Source organism: Humulus lupulus, chromosome 8 (assembly GCF_963169125.1).
Source record: "Humulus lupulus chromosome 8, drHumLupu1.1, whole genome shotgun sequence".
NCBI classification, from domain to species: domain Eukaryota; kingdom Viridiplantae; phylum Streptophyta; class Magnoliopsida; order Rosales; family Cannabaceae; genus Humulus; species Humulus lupulus.
In genome coordinates, this window is record NC_084800.1 from 117542124 (window position 1) to 117564899 (window position 22776).

General features: G+C 36.7%; 1 protein-coding gene across 1 annotated transcript; it reads right to left on the bottom strand.

Moving 5' to 3' along the window:
• Positions 1 to 12183: 12183 nt before the first annotated feature.
• On the bottom strand, positions 12184 to 22546 carry LOC133798364 (mediator of RNA polymerase II transcription subunit 15a). The gene is made up of 13 exons (XM_062236617.1): positions 22286 to 22546; positions 20552 to 20642; positions 19703 to 19832; positions 19028 to 19139; positions 18725 to 18842; positions 16763 to 18052; positions 16389 to 16459; positions 16041 to 16115; positions 14439 to 15866; positions 13973 to 14317; positions 13524 to 13724; positions 13355 to 13443; positions 12184 to 12808 (listed from the first exon to the last, which is right to left on the bottom strand). The coding sequence occupies exons 3-13, from the start codon at positions 19810 to 19812 to the stop codon at positions 12601 to 12603; spliced, it is 4047 nt and encodes a 1348-aa protein (XP_062092601.1). The 5' UTR covers positions 19813 to 19832; positions 20552 to 20642; positions 22286 to 22546; the 3' UTR covers positions 12184 to 12600.
• Positions 22547 to 22776: the final 230 nt, after the last annotated feature.

Consider the following 22776-nt stretch of genomic DNA (forward strand, 5'->3'; position numbering starts at 1 on the left):
GTACCCCTAGTCACAACATATTAACGGATATCCATCAAGAATTAAACTAATTAAGAGCTTCAAGAAATCGGGTAGTGGAATCGTTCCTGAGCCCAAATCCTAGAAATTTCAACGATTTCAGAAATCGCAAATTGATTCAACCCACACCAAAAACAACATTCTACCCATTTTCGAGCCTATCCATACCACAAACCAATAGTACCACTCATAAACATCATAAAGGTAACATCAAAACACATTAAAACTCCTCAAAATCCCCAAACCGGAGACTGCCCAAAAACATACCTAAACAACTCAAAAAACTTCAAACATACTTGGATTACCTTATAGAAATCGAACTCCCAACTGGATTCCGAGCCTAGCAGGTCCTAATCCTTAACAACAAGCCTCCAAATTCCACCAAAGATGTCTCCATTATCAAGATTTGATAGCTTTTAAAAAATTCCTCTCAAGAGAAGGCTTAGAAGAGGGAGAAAGAGAGAGAGAAAGAGAAAACCTATACGGGATAGAGTTACTAAGTTGTAGAACTTAGCCTATTCCCTACCTAAAGGTCCCAAAAAACAAAAACTCCCCTGCCTCTTAATTCCCACACCAAAGCCCACAAGGACACAAAAGTCATCTGACATCACTTCCTCGTTAAACCTCAAATTACACTTAAAATTCTCAATTAACTCCACAAAATCTTCCTAATACACCTATTTTCTCCAAATACATCTCATACCCCCAATAATTCTTGGTAATTCACTAGATTAACAAAATATCCCTAGGCTCACCCTGAGCCAGTTATTTAACCCCGTTGTGACTTTTCTGCCAAATTGCTCAAAATTATGAAAATGCCATTTTTTAACAGAAGCGGACTTATAAGCACATTTAATACACTTAATCATGCATAAGCAGTCATATCATGATATATCTCATATAATCCGCATAATTGCATATTTATTTAATTAATTACCAAGTAATTACTCCACGTGCCCTCCTGACATGCTAACCATGTCACTAAGCCTTATTATAAATTTTGGGACGTTACAACTACCCCTTCCTTATTCGTCATCGAAATTTATTCAAACATCTCGAGATACCGGTCCCGCACATCTGACTCTAACTCTTGAGTCGTTTCTTTACCTTGTTATTTCTTTATATTTCCCCCACTAAGATTACAATCTTATTCCTTAAGACTTTAGTCTTTCCATTCAGAATCTTTACTAGCTTTTCTTCACGTGATATTTCTCACTAAAATTCCAGGGTCTCTTAACCCAACAAGTATAGCGCTCGATACATCTTTCCTTAGCATCGACACCTACAACACCCTATGAACCTCCACCCATGTTGGGGTAAGGCTAATCTATAGGCCCCTGGCCTAATTCTTGTCAGGATCTCGAAGGCCTAACAAACCTAGAGCCTAATTTATCTTTCTTCCCAAATTATCTTATCTCTTTAATCAACAATACTCAGAGAAGTACAAGGTCTCCAATCCTGGAACTCCACATTCCCATATTTTAATTTGCGCCGCTTTTATGTATTTTCAATAAAGCGGATATTTCTGCTCTAATGATCTTCAATAACGCCATTGGTCCTCTGAACTGTTTCAGGACCAGAATACTTCCTATGTCCCATCTCATTCCTAGAAATGGGTGATTTCCACTCCCTATCTCACAATATCTCATACAGAGTCACCCCGATTGTCGACTGGTAATAATCACTGTAATAATTCAATCCTTAGTACTTACTCCAGTGTCCCTAAAACTCACATGCCCGAAGCATAACGTCTAAAATCTGATTTACCCTCTCACATCTCCTGAGGATAACAAGTATTACTAAACCTCAACCTCGTATCCATTGCTCCTTGCGAGCCTTTCCAAAGTTTGGAAATAAATATAGGGTTTCAATCTGGCACTATCGCCTTCGGTGCCCCACAGAGACGTACGATCTCCCTTCATATATACTAATTCATATTATAATTCGTTCACATAAGCAAGAAGTGTGCTGACTTAGTATATCGAGTTACAACCTCTCATACCAAAATAATCTTACCCATAATCCAAGGTGATCCATTCATAAGGCCAATAATTATATCCACCCATGTTAACTCTTGAATGCCATAAGGTCATAATAACCCCGCTGGCCTCTAATATTCAGTCCTCACTTGCTGAAGGGTTAGGCACTTAGCCATCAATATATACAGATTTCAAGTCTTGATACCCATTCATAACTCCTGGATATAACGAGCGTGGGATATAAAATTCATCCAGAATTTCCATCTTTATTCTGGCATCCACCGGAACACGTATCTGATGCCCATATCTCAACCCATCCATGTTAAGATAGTAGGTTCCTTAACCATTCCTATAAGATTCTCTTTATGTATCCCACTGTTTGTAAAGTTATACCTGTCAATTTGTTAATCACAAATTCTATACCAATTCTAGTCATTTTTTTCCTTAACTAACTTTCTTGTAATCTATTTCTAATCATACACCTGGTCCGGACCTTTCCAACTCAAGACATAAGCCTCCACGTTAGTTTTCCCTGGGTAGAAAAGGATTTCACTATCAACCTTTCAATTCATCAATGTCTTTATCTCATACCCAAACTCCTATGGATAACCAAACACTTCAAACTTTTTATGCCAATGTATATCTTACTTTTTTTCCCCATTGATACTGTCGCCACACCTGAAACGCAACCATCATTACTGTTAACTCAAGGTCACATGTAGAATATCTATATTTTGTTCTTTTGACCCTCGTGAAGCATAAGCAATCACATTTCCAGTCTACACACGGGGACATCCTAGTCCCTGACGTGCTGCACTATGAACTCCTCATTTTTAAACAGCAAGGACAGTATTCACTATACTGTTCTTGTATATCAATCCCCCACATGCTTAGACTGATACCACGGCGTGATAATTAACATCTATTTCAACTTTTGGAAACCCCTTACGCAACTGTCTGTTAAGAAAAACCTCAGGTTCTCACGTTACTTCAATCAAGGGCATGATCGTCCTCGAAGATGCTTCAGGTAAATGTTGATGTGTTTCGTTAGTTCCATAGTATTTCTAACCTTTAGAGCATTTATTTGGCCAATTCCTTATTGTTCCTATCTTAGCTAAATCATGCATGATCCCCTCGTTTTCCCATAATGTAACTTTGAACATCACTCGAAGAAATCAGATATTTAATCAGTACAAGCAGTTATAACAACAAAGGTTTATACAAAGCATATATTTAACTTTAAACATATTCATAACACGGTCATCCCCATGCCCTATAATTGGGGCGCATGCCCTGCACTCGTTGTAAGTGTCGGTTTTCTTACCTCGAGTTCTGAGCGATAGGGTGAAGCGACAACGGCATGATCCTTTCCTCTCAAGCCTTGCGGTACCCGTAGTCACAACATATTAATAGATATCCATCAAGAACTAAACCAATTAAAAGATTCAAGAACGAGTCCTAGCCCTCAAGACCCCGGATTCCACTAAAACGGGTAGTGGAATCATTCCCAAGCACAAAACCCAGAAATTTCAACAATTTCATAAATTGCAAATCGATTCAACCCACACCAAAAACAACATTCTATCCATTTTCGAGCCTATCCAGACCACAAAACAACAGTACCACTCAGAAACATCATAAAGGTAACATCAAAACACATTAAAACTCCTCAAAATCCCCAAACCAGAGACTGCCCAAAAACATACCTTAAAAACTCAAAAACTTAAAACATACTTGGATTACCTTATAGAAATCGAACTCCCAATTGGATTCCCTAGCCTAGCAGCTCCTTATCCTCAACAACAAGCCTCCAAATTCCACCAAAGATGTCTCCATCACCAAGATTTGAAAGCTTTTAAAAATATTCCTCTCAAGAGAAGGCTTAGAAGAGGGGGGGGGGGGGGGGGGAGAAAACCTATGCGGGATAGAGTTACTAAGCTCTAGAACTTAGCCTATTCCCTGCCTAAAGGTCCCGAAAAACCACAACACCCATGCCTCTTAAGTCCCACGCCAAAGCCCACTAGGGCACAAAAGTCATCTGACACCACTTCCCCGCTAAACCTCAAATTATACTTAAAATTCCCAATTAACTCCACTAATCTTCCTAATACACCTATTTTCTCAAAATACATCTAATACCCTCAATAATTCTTGATAATTCACTAGTGTAGCATCCCAAATCTGCTAATAAGGCTTAGGGCCTTGATTAGCGTGCCTAGAGGGCAATAACTTATTTAATTACGTTAATATATGAATTTAATGATTATGTGATTAGAAACGCATGTTTAGGTGAATTAAATATGCATCTGGGCCCCATTTGGCTATTAGGGGAATTTCTGTAATTTTAGCCCGTTGAGGGAATAAATGTAATATTTTTGTATATTGTGATTGATACCACGAGTGAGTGGTGATATATTTGTGATGCACGATCTGAGATGGTCCTAGGGAGTAGTTTAGCTAGAAAGTCGCAACGAGGTCGAATACCCAGCTCGGGAGGAGCCTAGGAGTATTTTGGGAATGTAATATGTGTTAGGGATATATCGAGTAATGGGGTAGTAATTTAGCAATGATTTGGACATGTCGGGATTAAACGGGGATTTATAGGAACACTCGAGGAATTAACGGCTTTTGGCTAATGACGAAATTTCCCTTTGTGGCACATGAAGATTTAGATAAGCTTAAAGGGCATTTCGGACTTTTGGCAAGGGATAGGCTTAAACTCTTTTGGCTGTTAGGACTCTAGAGGGGGTTAGAAGGAAATCAAAACATAAGGAATCTCAGCTCTTGCACTCTCTCTCTTAGCTCTCTCTCTCAACCTCTTGAGGACTTAGATGATCTTTGGAATTTTGGAGGAGAAACTCGAAAAATAAGGCTTAGAACTTAGGGAAAATAAGCTTAGGGTGCTGGAGAGCTGGACTAAGCTCAAAATCTTCTTGAGGTAAGGTTACTTGCATGTTTTGAGGATCAATTCTATTAAGAATGAACTTAGTTGAGTTTTGAACTTGAGTTTGAATTTGGTCTGAATTGGGGTGAGTTAGTTAGCTTCTGAGGTACTAGCACTGCTTAAGGTGTAGTAGAATGATTATGGGACTCAACTCTGACTTTGGGGTATGTTTAGAATGATTTTCAGGGAGGTTAGCTCATGAAAATGCATGGGAAATTTGGGCTTGGAGGCTTGAGTCGCGACCTTGTTCTTCAGGCGCTGCGGCCCGTGTGTGTCGAAGAGGCTAAAAGCCTCTGTCTGCCTAGGCGCGCCACGGTGCAAGGTATAGCGTGACGCGGCCCATGTCCCTCAGCGGAGAGGCATTTTTCCTTTGACTTGAGCACATCGCATCCCTTAAGGAGCTAGGTCATGACTCAAATGCAAGATATTGGTTGTTTGAAGGTTTTTGGCTCGGGAACCCAAATGTTAAGGCTCAAGAAGGATTTTACCACCCGGTTTGGTAGAATCCAAGGTCCCGGGGGCTAGAATTATATTCCAAAGTTATTGGATTAGAACTTTATGGATGGCTATTATGAATATGTTGTGACTAGGTTTTCAATGAGGCTTGGGTTAGAGGACTGTGCTCGGGATTGCGGTGCTCAGGAAGCTTGGGACACAGGTAAGAAAACTGTTGTACCTGTAGAGCAGGGCGTGGCCCTATTTTTTTATTGTAGGGCGTGGCCCTATTGATTGAACAGCAGGGTGTAGTCCTATTGTTTATGTAAGTATATGTTAAATATTTGTTGATATTATGCTATGTAATGCATATTTTTGAGAGAACGGCGAAGGCCAAGAACGGGGAAGGCCAAGAACAAAAGGAAATCAAGTACGGCAAGGGGTCGGGATCGGCGTTGAGCACGCGGAGTGCAGGCCATTAGGGTGAGACCCTCCTAGGATGCTGGAGACATCCTCTCAGTGAAGACCGCGAACCCAGAGCCTGGTAAAGCACCTAGGACGGCATGGTCGCTATGTGTTTAGCCTGTTGGCAGCTTTGTTATATGTTGTTGATAGATATGCATATGTTATATGTTATATGTTTTGTGTTGAGTTTTCTTGCTGGGCTTCGGCTCACGGGTGCTCTATGGTACAGATAAGGGAAAGGTCACCCAGCCATGAGTACAGAGAGCGTGGCGTGGCGGGTACATGTTCGCCCTGCCTGGCCGCCACGGCCAAGGTTATTTTGGGATGATGTAATGTATTTGGTTGATTTGTTGCTTAGGTCGACCTTAAATGTATTTTGAGATGTAAAGTATTTTCTGAACAAGTAGTTCGGGATCCCAAATGTATAATTCTTTACGTTTTCAATGAATGACCACATTTTTATATCAAATGCCTTTAAATGACTTTTATTACAGTTTAGCTACACTTTTAACCTAAAACCTCAATTAGCGAGCTAATGACACGTTTTTAACTCACTTAGTAACGACTCTAAGGAAGTAGGGCGTTAAAACTAGATTACTAAAATACCCCTAGGCTCACCCCGAGCCAGGTAATTAACCCTATTATGACTTTTCCGCCAAATTTCTCACTAGTATCGCCTTGTGCCGAATATCTCAAATATATCCACATAATAATGCGGTCCCACTCATAAACATATATAATTACAGATATATCCTCAGCGGGTCAAAATTATGAAAATGCCTTTTTGTTAACAGAATTGGGCCTATAAGCACATTTAATACACTTAATCATGATATAGCTCATATAATCTGCATAATCACATATTTATTTAATTAATGACCACGTAATTACTCCACATGGCTTCTCGACATGCTAACCAAGGCACTATGCCTTATTAGAAATTTTTGGATGTTACTGCGCAGGGCATATCTACAGTGGTCCCCATGTCTCCAAGAAATCTGCTAAACCATCAGCGAGACTCCTCGGGCTTTTTGAGAGGTTGACGTGTGTTATCCAAAAAACAGGCATGGATGACATGGCAAACGTTTAATACACGTGGCTGACATCTGGCAGGAGTCTTGTTCGACCATCGACCAGAGAGATGTCTATGGCGCAACGCTCAATATTTATATACAACCAGCCTGGTCGTATACTCGCTATATTTGGAGAAAATCTTATGCAGTTATAATCATATCCGAAATTATTTCCCATGATTTCCTGAGTATCTGATTACTTAGGAAAGAATATCTGTAACAAATTAATGTAATCTTCCTTGAGCCTATAAATAGAGAAAGATAGCTCAAGGAAGGGACTTTTTTTTTGGACTTTTTGCTTTCTAATTATTTGAGATTAGAGTTTTACAAGCGTATTAGAGCTATCACATTTGATATATTGCTTTGTTCTTCAGAGGTTTGCGAAACTCATTGAACCCTAGTTCTTTGATCACTCCTTTGAATCTTATATCAATAACAGTTCAAGTGGACGTAGGTTATTACCAGATTTTGGGGCCGAACCACTATAAATTCCTGTGTGTTTTATTGTTTTTTTCATTATTCTCATCTCAACATTTCTATCCACATCAAGCAATTCTGACTCCGTGTCAGTTGACCAAAAGCAGGGTCAACAACGTGAATGCTTCTTTCCTATGCTTGGCCTTGGGGTTTTCTCAAGGAGTTATACCATGAAGACCCACAGAGGGTTCTGAGCTCCTTTCTTGGGTAAATAGTTACTCGGATTCAGATGACTCCTCGGAAGTAGTTGACGTGGCAATACCTTCACAAGTACTCCTCAGGAGATGCGTCATATATGTGGCCACGTGTCAAGAATCACTAACATGGAAGCGTGTCCGTAAAAGGCCTAGAACATTTTTGTTATTAGGATTTTAGGATATTAATTTAAGAATTTTATTTTTAATTTTTGGCTTTGTTAGTGTATGATTTTGATTTTGAATTTTGTTTTTAAGTTTATAATTTTTTTATTTAATTTTATTTTTGTTTATTAAAACTATTTTAAGATTTTTTTATTAATTTAAATATACTTCAATAATTACTTTTATTATTAAAATATATTTTGTTATTTATATTTGTGTTTTAATTAATTTAAAAAAAAAAGTGTATTTTGGTCATATTAAAAAATATTTTGACAAAAATTGGGTCCAGATACTATTTTAATTTGTTTTGCAAAACACAGAATCTAAATTGTCATTTAACAAAACATAATCCAATTGCGTAATTAGGAAAAATACATGGCCCAAATTGGTATCTCCCTGAATGTGCATGAGTTTTTGACATTTTTTTTATGCTGTTTGTGACATATGAAGTTTAAGTTTATTGAATCAAATTTAAAATAGATGTTTTATATCAATATTTGGAAGACTTCTCAATGGTTACTACCCATAGATGGATACTAACAATTATAATGATGTGGCAACATAGTGACTTGGTATAGCAAGTCACCAATAGGTAAAAAAAAATTTCTACATTAATTTTGAATTTAGTTTTTTTTTTTTTTTTTGCCATAATTAATGTTGTTTTCAACCAACGAGAAACTATCTATATTTAGAAATTGATATGCATTTGAAAAATGAAAAGTTTACAATGTTATATTTTCATAATAAATACACGTTTTTCATTAGGTAACCCTTCCAAAAATTTGAAAAAATCAAAATTTATTTTTAGAAATATTAATTAACAACTATAAATATGGATTTCTCACCCCTCAATTTAGAGAAGTAGTTCTTAATAACTGGAGGCAATCTCTGAGATTTTCTGGCAGGGGTTTAGAGCAAATTAGCTAGAAGTTAATCCGTCTCAAGCATATCCTGAAGAATTTTAACTGGAAGATCATGGGGGATGTTTCTTGTAATTATGAGAGAAGCAAAATTGATTATCAGCAAGCTTGTTCGAAATGTCTTGCTGATCCGTCCAATAGAGCGTTATGCAATGAAGATCGGGAGGCTTATCTTGAGTTTAAGAGGCATGAGAAGTTATATGCTAGCTATCTTTATCAAAAGAGTAAAATTGATTGGTTACGGTTTGGGGATGCCAACTCCCTCATTCTTTCATGCTAGTTTAAAGAAAAGAAAGTTAGCTAATAGGATTGTCTCATTTTTTTATGATGAAGGGAAGATTGTTGATGAGTATGATAAAGTAACTGCCCATTTTCTGAATCATTTCAAAAAAATTATGGGTACAGCTAGTAAAGCTTCAGGGGTTATTGATACTCAAGCTATCTGTTATGGATTTGTTTTGAGCAGTGAGGACCAGCTGAGTTTGATTAAACCATTCACTGTCAAGGAGGTTAAAACAGCTATGTTTAGCATCCATTCTCTCAAAAGCCCAAGTTCGGATGGGTATGGGGCAGGCTTTTTTAAAGCTTTATGGAAGGATATCGGTAAGGAAATTGCATTGGTTGTTCTTGATTTTTTTGAGACAACTAGCATTCCTCAATCTTTGAACAGTACTTTATTATCTCTAATTCCGAAAGTTGATCAACCAGTTAATGCTTCAGATTTTAGGCCTATTGCTTGTTGCAATACTTTATATAAATGCATTTCCAAAATGTTATGCAATAGGCTTAAACTTGTGCTTCCTGCTTTGATAAGTCAGAATCAAGGGGCTTTTATTAAGAATCGCTTTCTTGCCCATAATGTTCTTATTCTCCAAGACTTGCTTAAAGGTTATAATAGGAGAAATATATCTCCTCGATGCCTTATGAAGATTGATATAAGCAAAGCTTATGACTCAATTGACTGGGATTTTTTGGAAAACCTTCTTAATGTTTTTTGCTTTCCGAAGAGGTTTATTAGATGGATTATGGTTTGTCTCAGGGGTTCTTCTTATTCCTTAGTGTTGAATGGCAGTAATCAAGGGCGGTTTCAAGGTGCTAGAGGTCTTAAACAAGGAGACCCAATCTCGCCTTTATTGTTTGCTATGGTGATGGACTACCTTACTCGTTTGTTGTTAAAGACTTCTAAGGAGAAAGAGTTCAGGTTTCATCCCTTATGTAAGTCTTTAAAGCTGGTTAATCTTTGTTTCACTGATGACCTTCTCTTGTTTTGCAAAGCTAACCAGAATTCAGTCAAGCTAATTCAGCAAGCGTTTACTATGTTTACAAACACTTCTGGGCTCTCTATAAATAAAAACAAATCCAGAATTTACATAGGTGGGCTTGCTGGTGGGGATAAAGACAGTTTGCTTCAGGAGTCTTGTCTTTTTGAAGGGCAGTTTCCCATGAGTTATTTGGGAGTTCCCTTGAGACCGACCAAATGGAGGGCTAGTGACTGTGAAATACTTATTGAAAAAATGAAATCTCGGCTAAAATGGTGGGCTAGTCGTCACTTATCATATGTTGGTCGGGTTCAACTAATAAATTCTGTTTTGTTGGGGATTCGGTCCTATTGGATGAATATTTTCATTTTGCCTCAAAAAGTTGTTAGAGCAATTGATAGTCTGTGTAGAAAGTTCCTTTGGGGTGAGAAGGATAATAGAAGTAAAATTCATAGGATCTCTTGGGAGCATGTCTGCAGACCTAAGTGCTTTGGTGGGTTGGGTTTCAAGGATAGCTCTTCTTGGAACAAAATTGTGTTGGCTAAGTACATTTGGGCAGTCTCTTCCAAACATGATATGCTTTGGGTTAATTGTGTTTATCTAAAAGGTGATGCAATTAGGGAGTATCGATTAAAGCAGGATACCAGTTGGTATTGGAGGAAAATCATTAAATTTAGTCATATCTGGTCTGGTTCTGTGTTGAATGCTGCGGTTAGGAATGGGAAAATTCATCTGGGCACTCTGTACTCGATTGTGTTTCCTGGAGATCTGGTGCAGTATGTGAAGGCTGTCTGGTGTAGACTCTCGGCTCCTAAGCACCAGTTCATTCTTTGGCTTGCTGTGAACCAGAAATTACTTACCAGAGATTGGCTGCAGTCCTGTCATGTGCCTCTTCATTCAATAAGTTGCCCAGTCTGTTGTCAAGAGGATGAAAATCATACTCATCTATTTTTTTATTGTGTTTTCTCCAGAAAAGTTCTGCTTGCTGTTCAGGGGTGGCTGAGAGGTTTTTCTTGGCCAGTTCAGTATAAGAATTGGATCCAGTGGCTGTCTTTGCCTCGAGCTGGTTGGCTTTCGATGATTCTTCATGCAGCATGTGCAGCAGTTGTGTATCATATTTGGCTGAATAGGAACCATTGTTGGCTTGAAAATTATTGCTTACCAGTGTACAAGATTGACCACTTGATTAGATATTCAATCAAAGCTAGAGTTTTGAATTTAATTGGCAGTAACTGTACTTATAGAGAAAAGCAAATGCTTAAGTTTGTTAGGAATTTGTAACTGGTGAGTTATTTTGCTCAGGTGGGTTGTATCCTTCCTCTGTTTCGTTGCAATTGTTAGTTGATCAATATAATTTTTCTTTTGATAAAAAAAAAACTGTAAATATGGATCATTGATCTTAATCAAATAATTAATATTAAAATAACCATATATGGGTAGTAACTATTAAGAATGCACCCATAAATATTTAAGTAATTTATTAATTGTGTTATTAAAAAAAAGTATAATTATCAAAATTAATAAATAATAGATCATAAATAACTAATCCAAGCCCAAATTATGAAATTCAGATTTAGTAGGGGTTCGGATTATTTATAACAATAAAGGTGAGAATTAGGTTATATAAACACCCAATAATATTTCTAAATTTAATTGAATGACCAAATTCTATACAATAGTAAATCATTATTTTTAAAATATAAATAGGTATTTTGGTTGTATAAAATTTTGGGATAATTATTCTATAGGGGCTTCACTTTAAGCCCTACCGGTAGGGCACTCATTGTTTCTCAGCGTGACTTTTTTTTATGACCGTGTATATTGTAGCTATTTAGAGCAAATTTTCAGAAAATTCCGAATAGTTTACAGTACCGAAAACTAAGTTCAAACATGTTACTTTCCACATGCATAAGAAAAATTAATCACACGTGCAACATGTTTGAACTTAGTTTTCGATACTGTAAACTATTCATAATTTTCTGAAAATTTTCAAAATGCTCTAAATAACTACAATATACACGGTCATAAAAAAAATCACGCTGAAAACTGTTCACGGGTCGAGAGCACTGAGAACCCCACCGGTAGAGCTTAAAGTGAAGTCCCTATAAGAGAATTCCCCTAAAATTTTGATGAAGTCTATTAATATTTTACAAAAAAAAAAAGGTATGTAGTGTAATTATCCCCAAAAAACTTCCCTGGTACTTTGCTTGCTTATATGACAACATTGTACTTTGCTTCTACGACAACATTGTACTACTACATTGATCAAAACACATTAAAAACACGTCATTACAACTTAAGAATATATTCCAATGCATGTTTTCCTCACACTAGGAAAGAAAGTTCATCTTCATTTTCCTTCCCTTTTATCAATACACATTTTCCTCGAAAAGTGGAAGTATAAGAAAATATACTAGTCAAATCATATGCCTAAATTCACGAGAGTTCTTACCTACATACAAGCTAAACGAATTCTAATGACAAACATGTGCAGGGCTTACCAAGCCAGAATATACATATAATCAAGCTTACCTAAATACGGACTTCGTCATTGAAATATTAGCTATACACTACTACCTTGCTGCTACCTTCAGGGCCATATACAGAGTCTGTTACAATTACCAGAGAAAGCACTTAACTAACGCTTAGCTTTAGATCACAGCAACAACCATTAAGCAGCACTCAAACAGTTCTCCCAAGTCCCATACTTGGAGCTGAAGCTGCCACCGCCACTTTGCTGAGCATGCTCAGAAATAACGGCACGAGCACAAACATCCCACGTCCTTGCTATATCCCCAAGAGACATGGGTTGCGAGAGACTTCTAAGAGATATGCTAAACCTTGACTTGGCTTTTACTGAAAGATTTTCATATTCCTTGCTGTAAAAGTAGAAGATGAAACAATGACTTCCCAGTATTCAGAAATTAAGAGCTCATTCCAGACAAATACTATTTCAGAACGTAAAACAAACACGTAAATAATGAGCATATCCCAGGGCCTTTTTGTGCATATCAAAGTCTCATGAGATGTAGATAAAATGACCCAAAAAATATTAACACTGACGCTTATTTTGATCCACTTTTGATGGCAAAGCAAGGGATTAACATTTGACTATAAGTTGCAACAAGCATATCATATGGCAAAGCAAAATAATTGAGTGAAAACCAATGTTGCTTAAAAAAAAGTTAGTGACATTATCTTGCATAGAGTTGAGCTTCAAAAGTTTCATTTATATTCAGCTAAACTCGTCTATAAAAGTTCATATGTCACGTAGTTTTTCAAACTACATTTTTCTGAATAAAAATCTCTTCAAGGCAGGAAGATAAAGGACATAACCAATTAATACCACATCAACTATCATCACAACATCAACTGGAAACTTGTCAGTGTGTACTTGAGAGGAGTAAGTATAATATTTCCCTCACCTGATTTCCACTGGAATTTTGTCCAAGAGTATAGGGGAACAGTTGGGATAATTTGTGGGAACAAGCAACCTTAATGGATGTATTGGAGACTGCAAAGCATTATCAGAATAATCAACACAAAGAAAGCTGCATAGTGTAATAAATCCCTTCATGATTCTTGAGAACTCACCATTCGTGCTGAAGCATATAGTGATTTCAAGTTTGGGCTGAGTGCTACAGCACTGAAAGAGCACTTGACAATAGTCCCTTCACCTCCTTCAACAGCAGCAGCTGCAACACTTGGATCAACATCTTCATCGCTAATATCAACAACTGTGTCAATAAGACGCTGATTTATTTCCCTAATTTCTTCTATAAGAGCATGATTAGCCTGCAACAAGAACACCATAGTCACTTCATAGGGATAAGTCTCTAAATGGATGATAAAGTGAACTCACACCACAGCACAATCATACGCGTATCTTTATGTGCATCAGTATATTCTAGATCTCACCAATACCTCAACGAACTAATGATCTAAGTTTGATCTGAATATCAAACAGGGTTCTTAGAAGTTAAAACCAAGTTTAAAATAACTTTTCTACTCATACAGATGTACATTCCAGTAAAGATAAATACCTCTATCTTAGGCCTCTTGATACCAGATGTTGCAGTTGACTCCAGTTCAGAAGTTTCTAAACCATTGAACTGTTTAAAACTATCATTAACGCTACTGGCTGATGACACAACATTTAAGGGCATGGCACTTGTGTAGCGCTTCATTTTCCTTGTCCCGTTGGTTCCATCTTGGGTCATGAAATTTCTTACTTGTAAACGACAGTTTGTCATAGCAACTAAATCCTCACCAACTGCAGCTCTAGATCCATTACCAGGAGCTGATCCTGCAATCCTATCAATCATGCTGACAACAGACCCAATGTCACTGACAGAAGCACTCAATGCCTTGGGTGACATTGACTTTACCTGGAAACCACAGATTAGTATTACATATCATTCACCAACAACATGAGCGGAGCTACCAAAAATGAATACGAGAAGGCATCAAACACTAAAATCAAAATGGGGAGATATCATTATTGCTAACCGCTTTAATTAAACGATCTAGCGGCTGCTCTGTAATGCTTGACTTGCCAGAAACAGATGCCAAATTGTTGCCATGAGTGCCATCAGGACCACTACACTCTGCAAGCAAAGGGGAGGCTGAAATTCCAGGAGTACCGATAGCAAGGGATTGAGCTGGAGCAACTACACTTGTTTGTTGTTGTCCAACAATTCCAGCATTTGCAAGTGAGGAAACACCTACAAGGGGTTTCTCAGACTCGCTAGGCATTGGGGATGGAGCCAAAGGAGTTGAAGGAGATGGAACAACAAAAGGTGAGTTAGCAGATTGTAATGGAGTTCCAGCTTTGGGAAGAGAAGGCAGCAGGTTCTGCTGGTCTACTTGTGGTGAAGAATGTTGCAAAATTTGAGGTGATGAGGCCTGGAGGAGTTGATTTGAAGAAATAGCAAAGGGAGAGCTAGATTTCAATTGTTGATGGGGATAAGCAGCACGCTGACCAGCAGGAAGATGTTGCTGAAAGACTCCTGACTTCGCGACCATACTTGGCCTAGCATCATTAACTTGATGTTGCTGCATTTGATTTTGGTGTGTGTGCAACTGAGCAGGAAGCTGTTGCTTTGTTTGCTGCTGTAATTGTTGTTGTTGTTGTTGCTGCAGCTGCTGTTGTTGGTGTTGTTGTTGTTGCTGCTGCTGCTGCTGTTGCTGCACTAATTGCTGCTTTTGCATTAATTGCTGCTGTATCTGTCGCTGCTGCTGATATTGTTGCTTGAATTGTTGGGACTGTAACATTTGTTGCTCTTGTTGTTGCTTCATATGCTGGTGGTGCTGAAGCATATTAGAATTCGACTGGAGGTTATTCATATTTGGCTGCAGCACATTGATCCCATTCTGGGATGACATGGCATTAATGTTTGCATGTTGGGGAGCACTCACGGGATTTTGCTGCAGAGAATTCGAAGAAACCTGCTGCAATGAGTTCATAGCATTTCCTTGTACTGAATCCACATTGGAACTGGGCTGCAATGAGTTCATCACATTTTGCTGTGTTGTTGAAACTCCAGACAAAGGAGACAGAGAATTTTGCTGTAAGCCTGTCATACTGTTCTGCTGCATTGTTCCCACAGAATTTTGCACATTCATTGATTGCAATTGAGGATTCATTTGGTTTTCATGAGATTGAACTTGATTAATTTGAGACTGTGGCTGCTGCATGGAGTGAATATGAGAAGAGGGATGCCCTTGTTGCAATTGAGAAATAGGTTTCCTTGGCCTATTTGTATTAATAAAACTTATTATCTGTTTCTCATACTGAGCCAGTTTCTCCTTATACCCAGGAATAATGTTAGCTTTTGGAACCTGTAAAAATTGAATAGCACGTTCCAACGTGTTCCTAAATAATTTCAGCTTCTCAAGTTGCTCCAACTTTGGCGCCTGTTGTGGAAGAGAATCAAGCTGGCAGAAAAACAGACACCAGTAAGCTTAAAGTATAGCATAACTCACCAGAAGAAGTTCCCATTAGGGTAGAAGTGTTTTTTCTTGTTTCTACTTTAATGCTGTGTGGGTGTTACCACATTGCCACTCATATCCTTTTTAACAACAGATCCCTGTAGGTAAGAGATAGCGTACCTGTTGTAATTTGCCAGCAATTTTCTGGTACATTTCAAGAAGTTCAGGTAAGTACAGCTCCTTCATTGTTTTGATCTGCCAACAAATTTAAGGAACAGTTAAATTTTAACCTCGTCAGTTGCTAATAATATAAAATAGCAAGCATCAGCCAGCTACATGATTTTATGAAAAAATCACAACAAAAATTTATCTCATTTATGTCATCCCCAATGCAGATCTTTTATAGTTTATTACTGCATGTATCTTTCTAATTCTTGGTCATGTCCATAATTATCTCTACTGCTTCCATCACAGCTTTAGAACCCTAGCTTGTTAGGTGAGATAAATCTAATGAACGAGTCATGTCACCTTCTGGTAAACCTCCTCTTGCCAATCACCTCCATTTGCATGTCCAGTTTGGGCAGTTGAATCAACAGATGCTACAGAAAGGACATAAAAAATGCACATAAAATCATATGAGAAATGAGATTCAGCTTCTAAGGGTAGCATTTTGTTTTAAAAAATAACTAAAAAAAATAACTTTTTAACTAGCAGATTATTAGTGTAGAAAAAGTTACCATCTCCTGGTTTCCACAGTACAAGATTATATATGTCCTCTTTTATATTTAAATTCATAATGAACAAACCTTTTGAGCATGAAAACAATGCTAAAGTTCCTAATGAACAAACCTTTTGAGCAAGGAAACAATGCTAAAACTATATAATTTAAGGCAACAACGTACTTGATGATGTCTCTGGAAGGGGTCTCTGTGATTGATATAACTGCTTTTGCTGATCAATTACATTTTGTGTTGGAGGCAATGATCCCGAGGTTTGACCTGACACATGAAGCCTTTGTGGCATTTCGCGCTGCAGTGGATTTGGCTGTTGTTGCAGACCTAACTGTTGCTGCATCTGTGGCTGTGACTGAATCTGTGACAATATTTGCTGCTGTGGTTGCGATTGCTGTGCCTGAGTTGGTAGCAAATTAGAACCACTCGGCTGTGATTGTTGCTGCATTGGAGCTTTTGATTGTTGTTGTAGCATGTGTACAGAGTGTTGATTAGTCTGCATGCTTGAGTTAGAGTTACCAGTCTGAGTTCCATGCAGTTGCTGCTGTAACCCATTACTTTGGGGGCCTAACTGTTGCTGATGCAAATTTGATATGTTATTTTGCTGAGCCATTAACTGTTGCTGTTGCTGTTGTTGTTGCTGTTGCAGGTTTGGGAGATTATTCTGCTGGCTAAGAAGTCTCTGTTGCTGCTGTAAATCCCCAACATTGTTCTGCTGTCCAATTAAGTGGCTTTGTTGCATGTTTGTAGAATTCGCCTGTTGATTCATAAGCTGCTGCTGTGACAATTGTGTTTGCTGTTGATGAGCAACAGAAGCTTGTTGAGGTTGTGGCTGTGATCTAAGAACAGATTGTGGATGTTGCTGGAGCATGGGTTTTGATGGTTGCTGAATAGAAGACTGATTCTGCTGAAGACTTGGGAGAGATGATTGCATCATGGGAGGTTGCATGGCAGCTGATGTTTGCACAACAGCTGGCTGAGATGATTGCAACTGAGTTGGTTGCAATAGGTTCTGTTGCTGTTGCTGTTGCTGTTGCTGAATGTGAGTCTGGAGGATTGACTGGGGGATATTTCCCTGTGGGAACTTTGGCTTTAAAATCTGCTGTTGTAACTGTTGCTGGTAGAGATACTGTGACTGTGGGTTTTGAGATTGTTGCTGTTGTTGTGGGACCTGTTGCCTTCCTTGCACTTGTCTCTGAGAATTAGCATACCCTACTGGGTTCTGTGAACTACCGGGCATATTTTGCATGTTTGGATTTTGGCCAACAACATTTGGGATAGAAGTCTGACTTAAGCTAGAAGGAGGAGGAAGAGAAGAAGATATGCTAGAACTCTGAACAGCAGCAGAATTCTGAATATTTTGAGATAGTAATTGTTGTCGTGTTTGACTCTGATTAGATGACATTGGCATTACAAGTGATTGCCCTTGATTGTGTACTTGAGGCGGCATGACAATAGATCCTATCCAAAAATACAATTTCTATAAAGGATAATTTGGAATAATGAAACACTATTTTTCAGACAGCATTACCTACCAAGAGAAATTTATATATAAATGTAACCACTCCATATGTCAAAGTAAAGCATAAAATTTGGAAGAGGATGGAACAAACTAAAATGTGATTGAAATACATATATTTTGTATACCATAATGAACATAATAGAATCTTCTTAGTTGAGAAGTAGACTATCTATTCTTGAACACAAATGTATGAAATCCCTCACAGAAAACCTCTTTATTGATGATGAAAATTACAAAACAATCTAGCTTTTGAGATGCTAGTATCTCCAAACACAACCCTTTGAGAGGGCTGCTCTCTCCTAGAGTCTATTCTCTTCTAATTTCCTCCTCCCCTTACAAATGAATCTCCACCCCTACTTATAGAAACTGAACAGCCTAAAGAAAATGCCCACTAGGATCTAAAAAAGAATTAATACAACTCAGCCCCCTTACAATATAAAATACAGCTAGATAAAAATAAACAAACACATTGAAATAATACTAATACATTGAACTAAAATATAGAGTAGTCCTGGGCTTATGTGTCACGTGGCCTCCTAGTGTAAACTAACTTAACTGGAGGCTTATCAGAACACTTTTTTTTGGTTGCCACTTAAGAATGCATTGTTTACCTGGATCTGTGGGTCTGCTATTAGCGGGGTTGGATGGCAAAGGGTTGGGTATATTGTTGTTCTGGGACTTAGTCTCCATTGTCAGCATCTTCAGTGAAATTTTCCGTAAATAATCAGACTGCCATCATAAACAAAATTCCAGATAGGAGAGAACAATCAATAAACACAAAAATCTTTCACAGAATGTGCAAGTACACAAAATATAACATATGAACATGATCACATAATGTCAGCATTAAATGCAAGCAATACATATAGATGACTAAGGAAGAAAAAGGAAAAGGGTCAGATATATGGAAGTACCTGACTTGTGGCAGCACTATAAATCTTTTCTTCAAACCTTTCAGCAATTTTCTTGAGTTCAAGCAATCCCTCTTGACCAGAGAAAGGGAGATGCTTCTTCAATGTATCCATTCTTACAGCAAAGACATTAAATTATATAAGTCAGTGAAAATGAACCTTTCATTTATTTTTTTACTTTAAAGATAAATTCTCATGATGTGAACATCACAAAGCAAGATAGACCATGACTTGAGAAGATTCTACTTGTTTTCTGTTTTTTTTTTTAAAAAAAAAAAAAAAAAATTGGAACTTCTTTTGACAGTTTGCTTATAGAAACTTTTAATTTCAATTGTTAGCAAAAAAAAATTAACAAAAGAGACATTAAAAAAATTTCTAATACCTTTATTTTAACAAAGAAATTTGCAAAACAAAAGATATACATGTTTCTATACACATGTATGCCTATACATATAGGTATTTACGAAAACACATAAATCTAAACCAAGAACAAAAGTAAAGATTGCCAATCAATTTTTTTAATTTAAGATTAAATATTTTTTAAAATCAAAAACCAAAACAACATTTTTACTTTGATTTTCAATTTATGTCAACAATCCAATTAAACCCAAAATTGTTAAAGTAAAATTGAATAATTTCTATTTACACATGACATCTCTAATTTCAAATGACACTTACATCTTGTTGACAATGCGTTGTCTCGAATCGTGTTGCAATTGAGTTCTCCAATCTGCAGTGTCAATTGTGGGCTCCCCACCTTGAATAGGTCTCCAGTTATTGGTGTCCATGCTGAAAATACTCTACGAATCTGTTTTGCATGCAGAATTGGGTTGATTGTATAGGAGAATAGTAGACAGAATTATGTTGAATTTAACAAATGAACGACTTAATCACTCAAAAAATATCCAGAGTGTTTGGTACATGAAAAAAAATAAAGTTAAAAAAACTTAATTTTAGTTAATATCCATGAAAAAAATCAATATATTATTTTAAAAGTTATTAGAATTACAATGTATAATACAAAAAATATATTAAATTTGTGTGAAAAGAAAAATATGATCATTTATTTGCATTGTAAGTTTTCATTGAAGTTATGGCGCAGAATTGTAAAAGCATTTAGTAAGTAAAACTGACATTAGCAGTTCCTTTGGAGGTCATGGGTTATGGGACATGGCGGGCTTTATGGCTCATAAGATATAAGAGAATCATTGAAGAAAGGATTTGAGACAAAATAAGACATTGGGTAGCTATTTGGCTATTTAATGTAAAAGAGTTTAAAGGAGTTCCTTTATCTGATTTAATTAGGAAATGTCAAAATTCTTGTAATTATTATGTAATCATTTCTATCCCTCTTTGCTGCTTTAGTGGTTCTCTGCTTGTATTATTTCAACATTATTTATAAAAGTTGTGATTTTTTTGAAAATAAAATATAAAATATAACAAATGAAGTATTTATCAAATTGACAAGTAGATTAAACGATACATAATTGAACTACAAATATAATTAATTTGCGAAAAAACACTTACTTATTATCAAATCTAGAAAGACTTCCGTTGCTCGAATGTCTTCTGATCAATGTTTGACTTTACTGAATTGGCAAATAATAGATTATCATATCTGCAAAATTTGAGCAATGAATGATAGGCATAAGTCAAAGTTTAGAAGTGAAAATTGATTAAATTTATGGTACTAATAGTAATAATCCAATGTAATTATTTAACAAAATATCTCTAAAAGTTGCAGAAAATTTACTAGAGTTTACGAAAAGAACAAAAATGACAAAACCATACAGGTTGATCATTGTTTATGTACTAGAAAAATTAAGTTCCTTTGATTTTGTAAACTATGCAAACTTTTTAAAAACTTAAAAGGACACTACTTTAGAACTTATCATAAGAACATCTCAAATCTTTCCAAAGAATCCAATCAAATTCTATATACTATGTTGAGCCATTAGCACTTTCCACGCAGTAGAGCCACATCCGCTTCAAAAAGTAACATCACTCTGAAACAAATTATAAGATAACACACAACCCTTCATTGTCCATAGTCTTATAAGCTACAATTCTTATCCAAAAAAATACAATGAAAGAGATGGCCAGAGTGCAATTAACTGAAATGTTACAAATCCAAATACAAGAAACTTTCATTCCATTCCACGTCATTTTTTAGCTAAGAATGCAACATGGCAAGGGAAAAAAAGTGTGTACGAACACAAGCACACACAACAAGTTGGCATGGGAAACGGAAAAACAACCATGTTCTCATATAACATGTTAACAAACACTTGAAAGGTATTAGAATGTAGAAAGTGGTCTAGAAGTAGGTGCATGGTAAGAAGTATGAGGATCCATCTCAAAACCAATTAGTAAACCAATTAGTAATGAGTAGAGTAACTCATGCTCTTATAAATTGTTGTTAAATATGAAGTATATTTTCTCTAACATCCCTCCCCCTTCAAGATTCCATATGAGATATTTTCTTTAACATCCCTTCCCTCAAAATGGTGGCTACTTTTTGTTAGAGTTTTCTTTAGTTAATTAGTAATAAGCGGAGTAACTCTTATAAATTGTTGAATATACTCAATTACTTTCCACCAGAAAAATAGAAATATCCCTAGATTTAGAAGGTACGCCATATTTCTTACTTTGTCAGTTTTCCTGCCATGTAACGTATGATCATTGCAGATGTAGTATAAGATCATTACTTTGTCGGTTTGAGACATTTCAACAAATACAAAGCATTCTATAAAAACACACGAATATATGTATGGAGCTATGTTCAATGAGTAAATTCATCTCAAAAGTTGACCACGAAATTCCAAAACTTCACAAATCTAAATAATCAAAATCCTTAATTCTTCACATAAAGTCCCAGAAAATAACATCAAACAAAAAAAGAAAATAAGGAATTCAGAAAAATAGAAAATCTAAAATCTCATAAGCTACCATGCAAGAATCCCACAATTTCTACGGATTCTAGTAAAGGCTTAATAATGAAACCTATTATAGGCAATACACGATAGATCAACGGTGAAGTATGAAAGACCCCATACAAGAAAAACGGAATAATAAACTCCATCTCCAAGAAAAGGAAAAAAAAAAACCAAAGTTCTATGAATGTTTATGATCCTGAATTGATTTGAGGGGGAGAAACTAAGCTTGGAAGAATGCTGTGCCCTAAAACCAATTTAGACACAAAAAAGGAAGAAATTGCAGAAAATGAAAATAAAGCTAGAGAGAGAGAGAGGTATAGCCAACCTGATTAGCAACGGGCAGAAGTACAAGTTTGGAGTAGAGTAACGGTGATAGCGACGAACGGCGGGAGGAAGGAGGACGGAGGCGGTGTGTGGTGAGATGAGTTCGATTGATTATGGGGAAGGAAGAAAAGTCGAGGTCGAGGGTATTCCTTCCTAGGCTTTTACCAATTCAAGGAAGATTAAATATGACATCTATAAGAGACTATATCACACATTTCGAGGATTATTTTTCAGTCAACAGTCACAGGATGAAGGTGACAATAAAATAAAAAACAAAAAAATTAACCTGTTGCCTGTGGTGACTTTTTTTTTAGAAATTTTCCAATATACCATCTTTTACTCTCTCTTCCTTTTTAATGAATTTCATTTACGGGGAAATTCTTCTGTACAATTCTACTTTTTCCCTGCTAACTAAATACCAATAAATAAATGAATTTGAAAGCAAGTCATTAATTTTTACTATGTTTAAGCTCCAGGAGTTATAGAAAATGA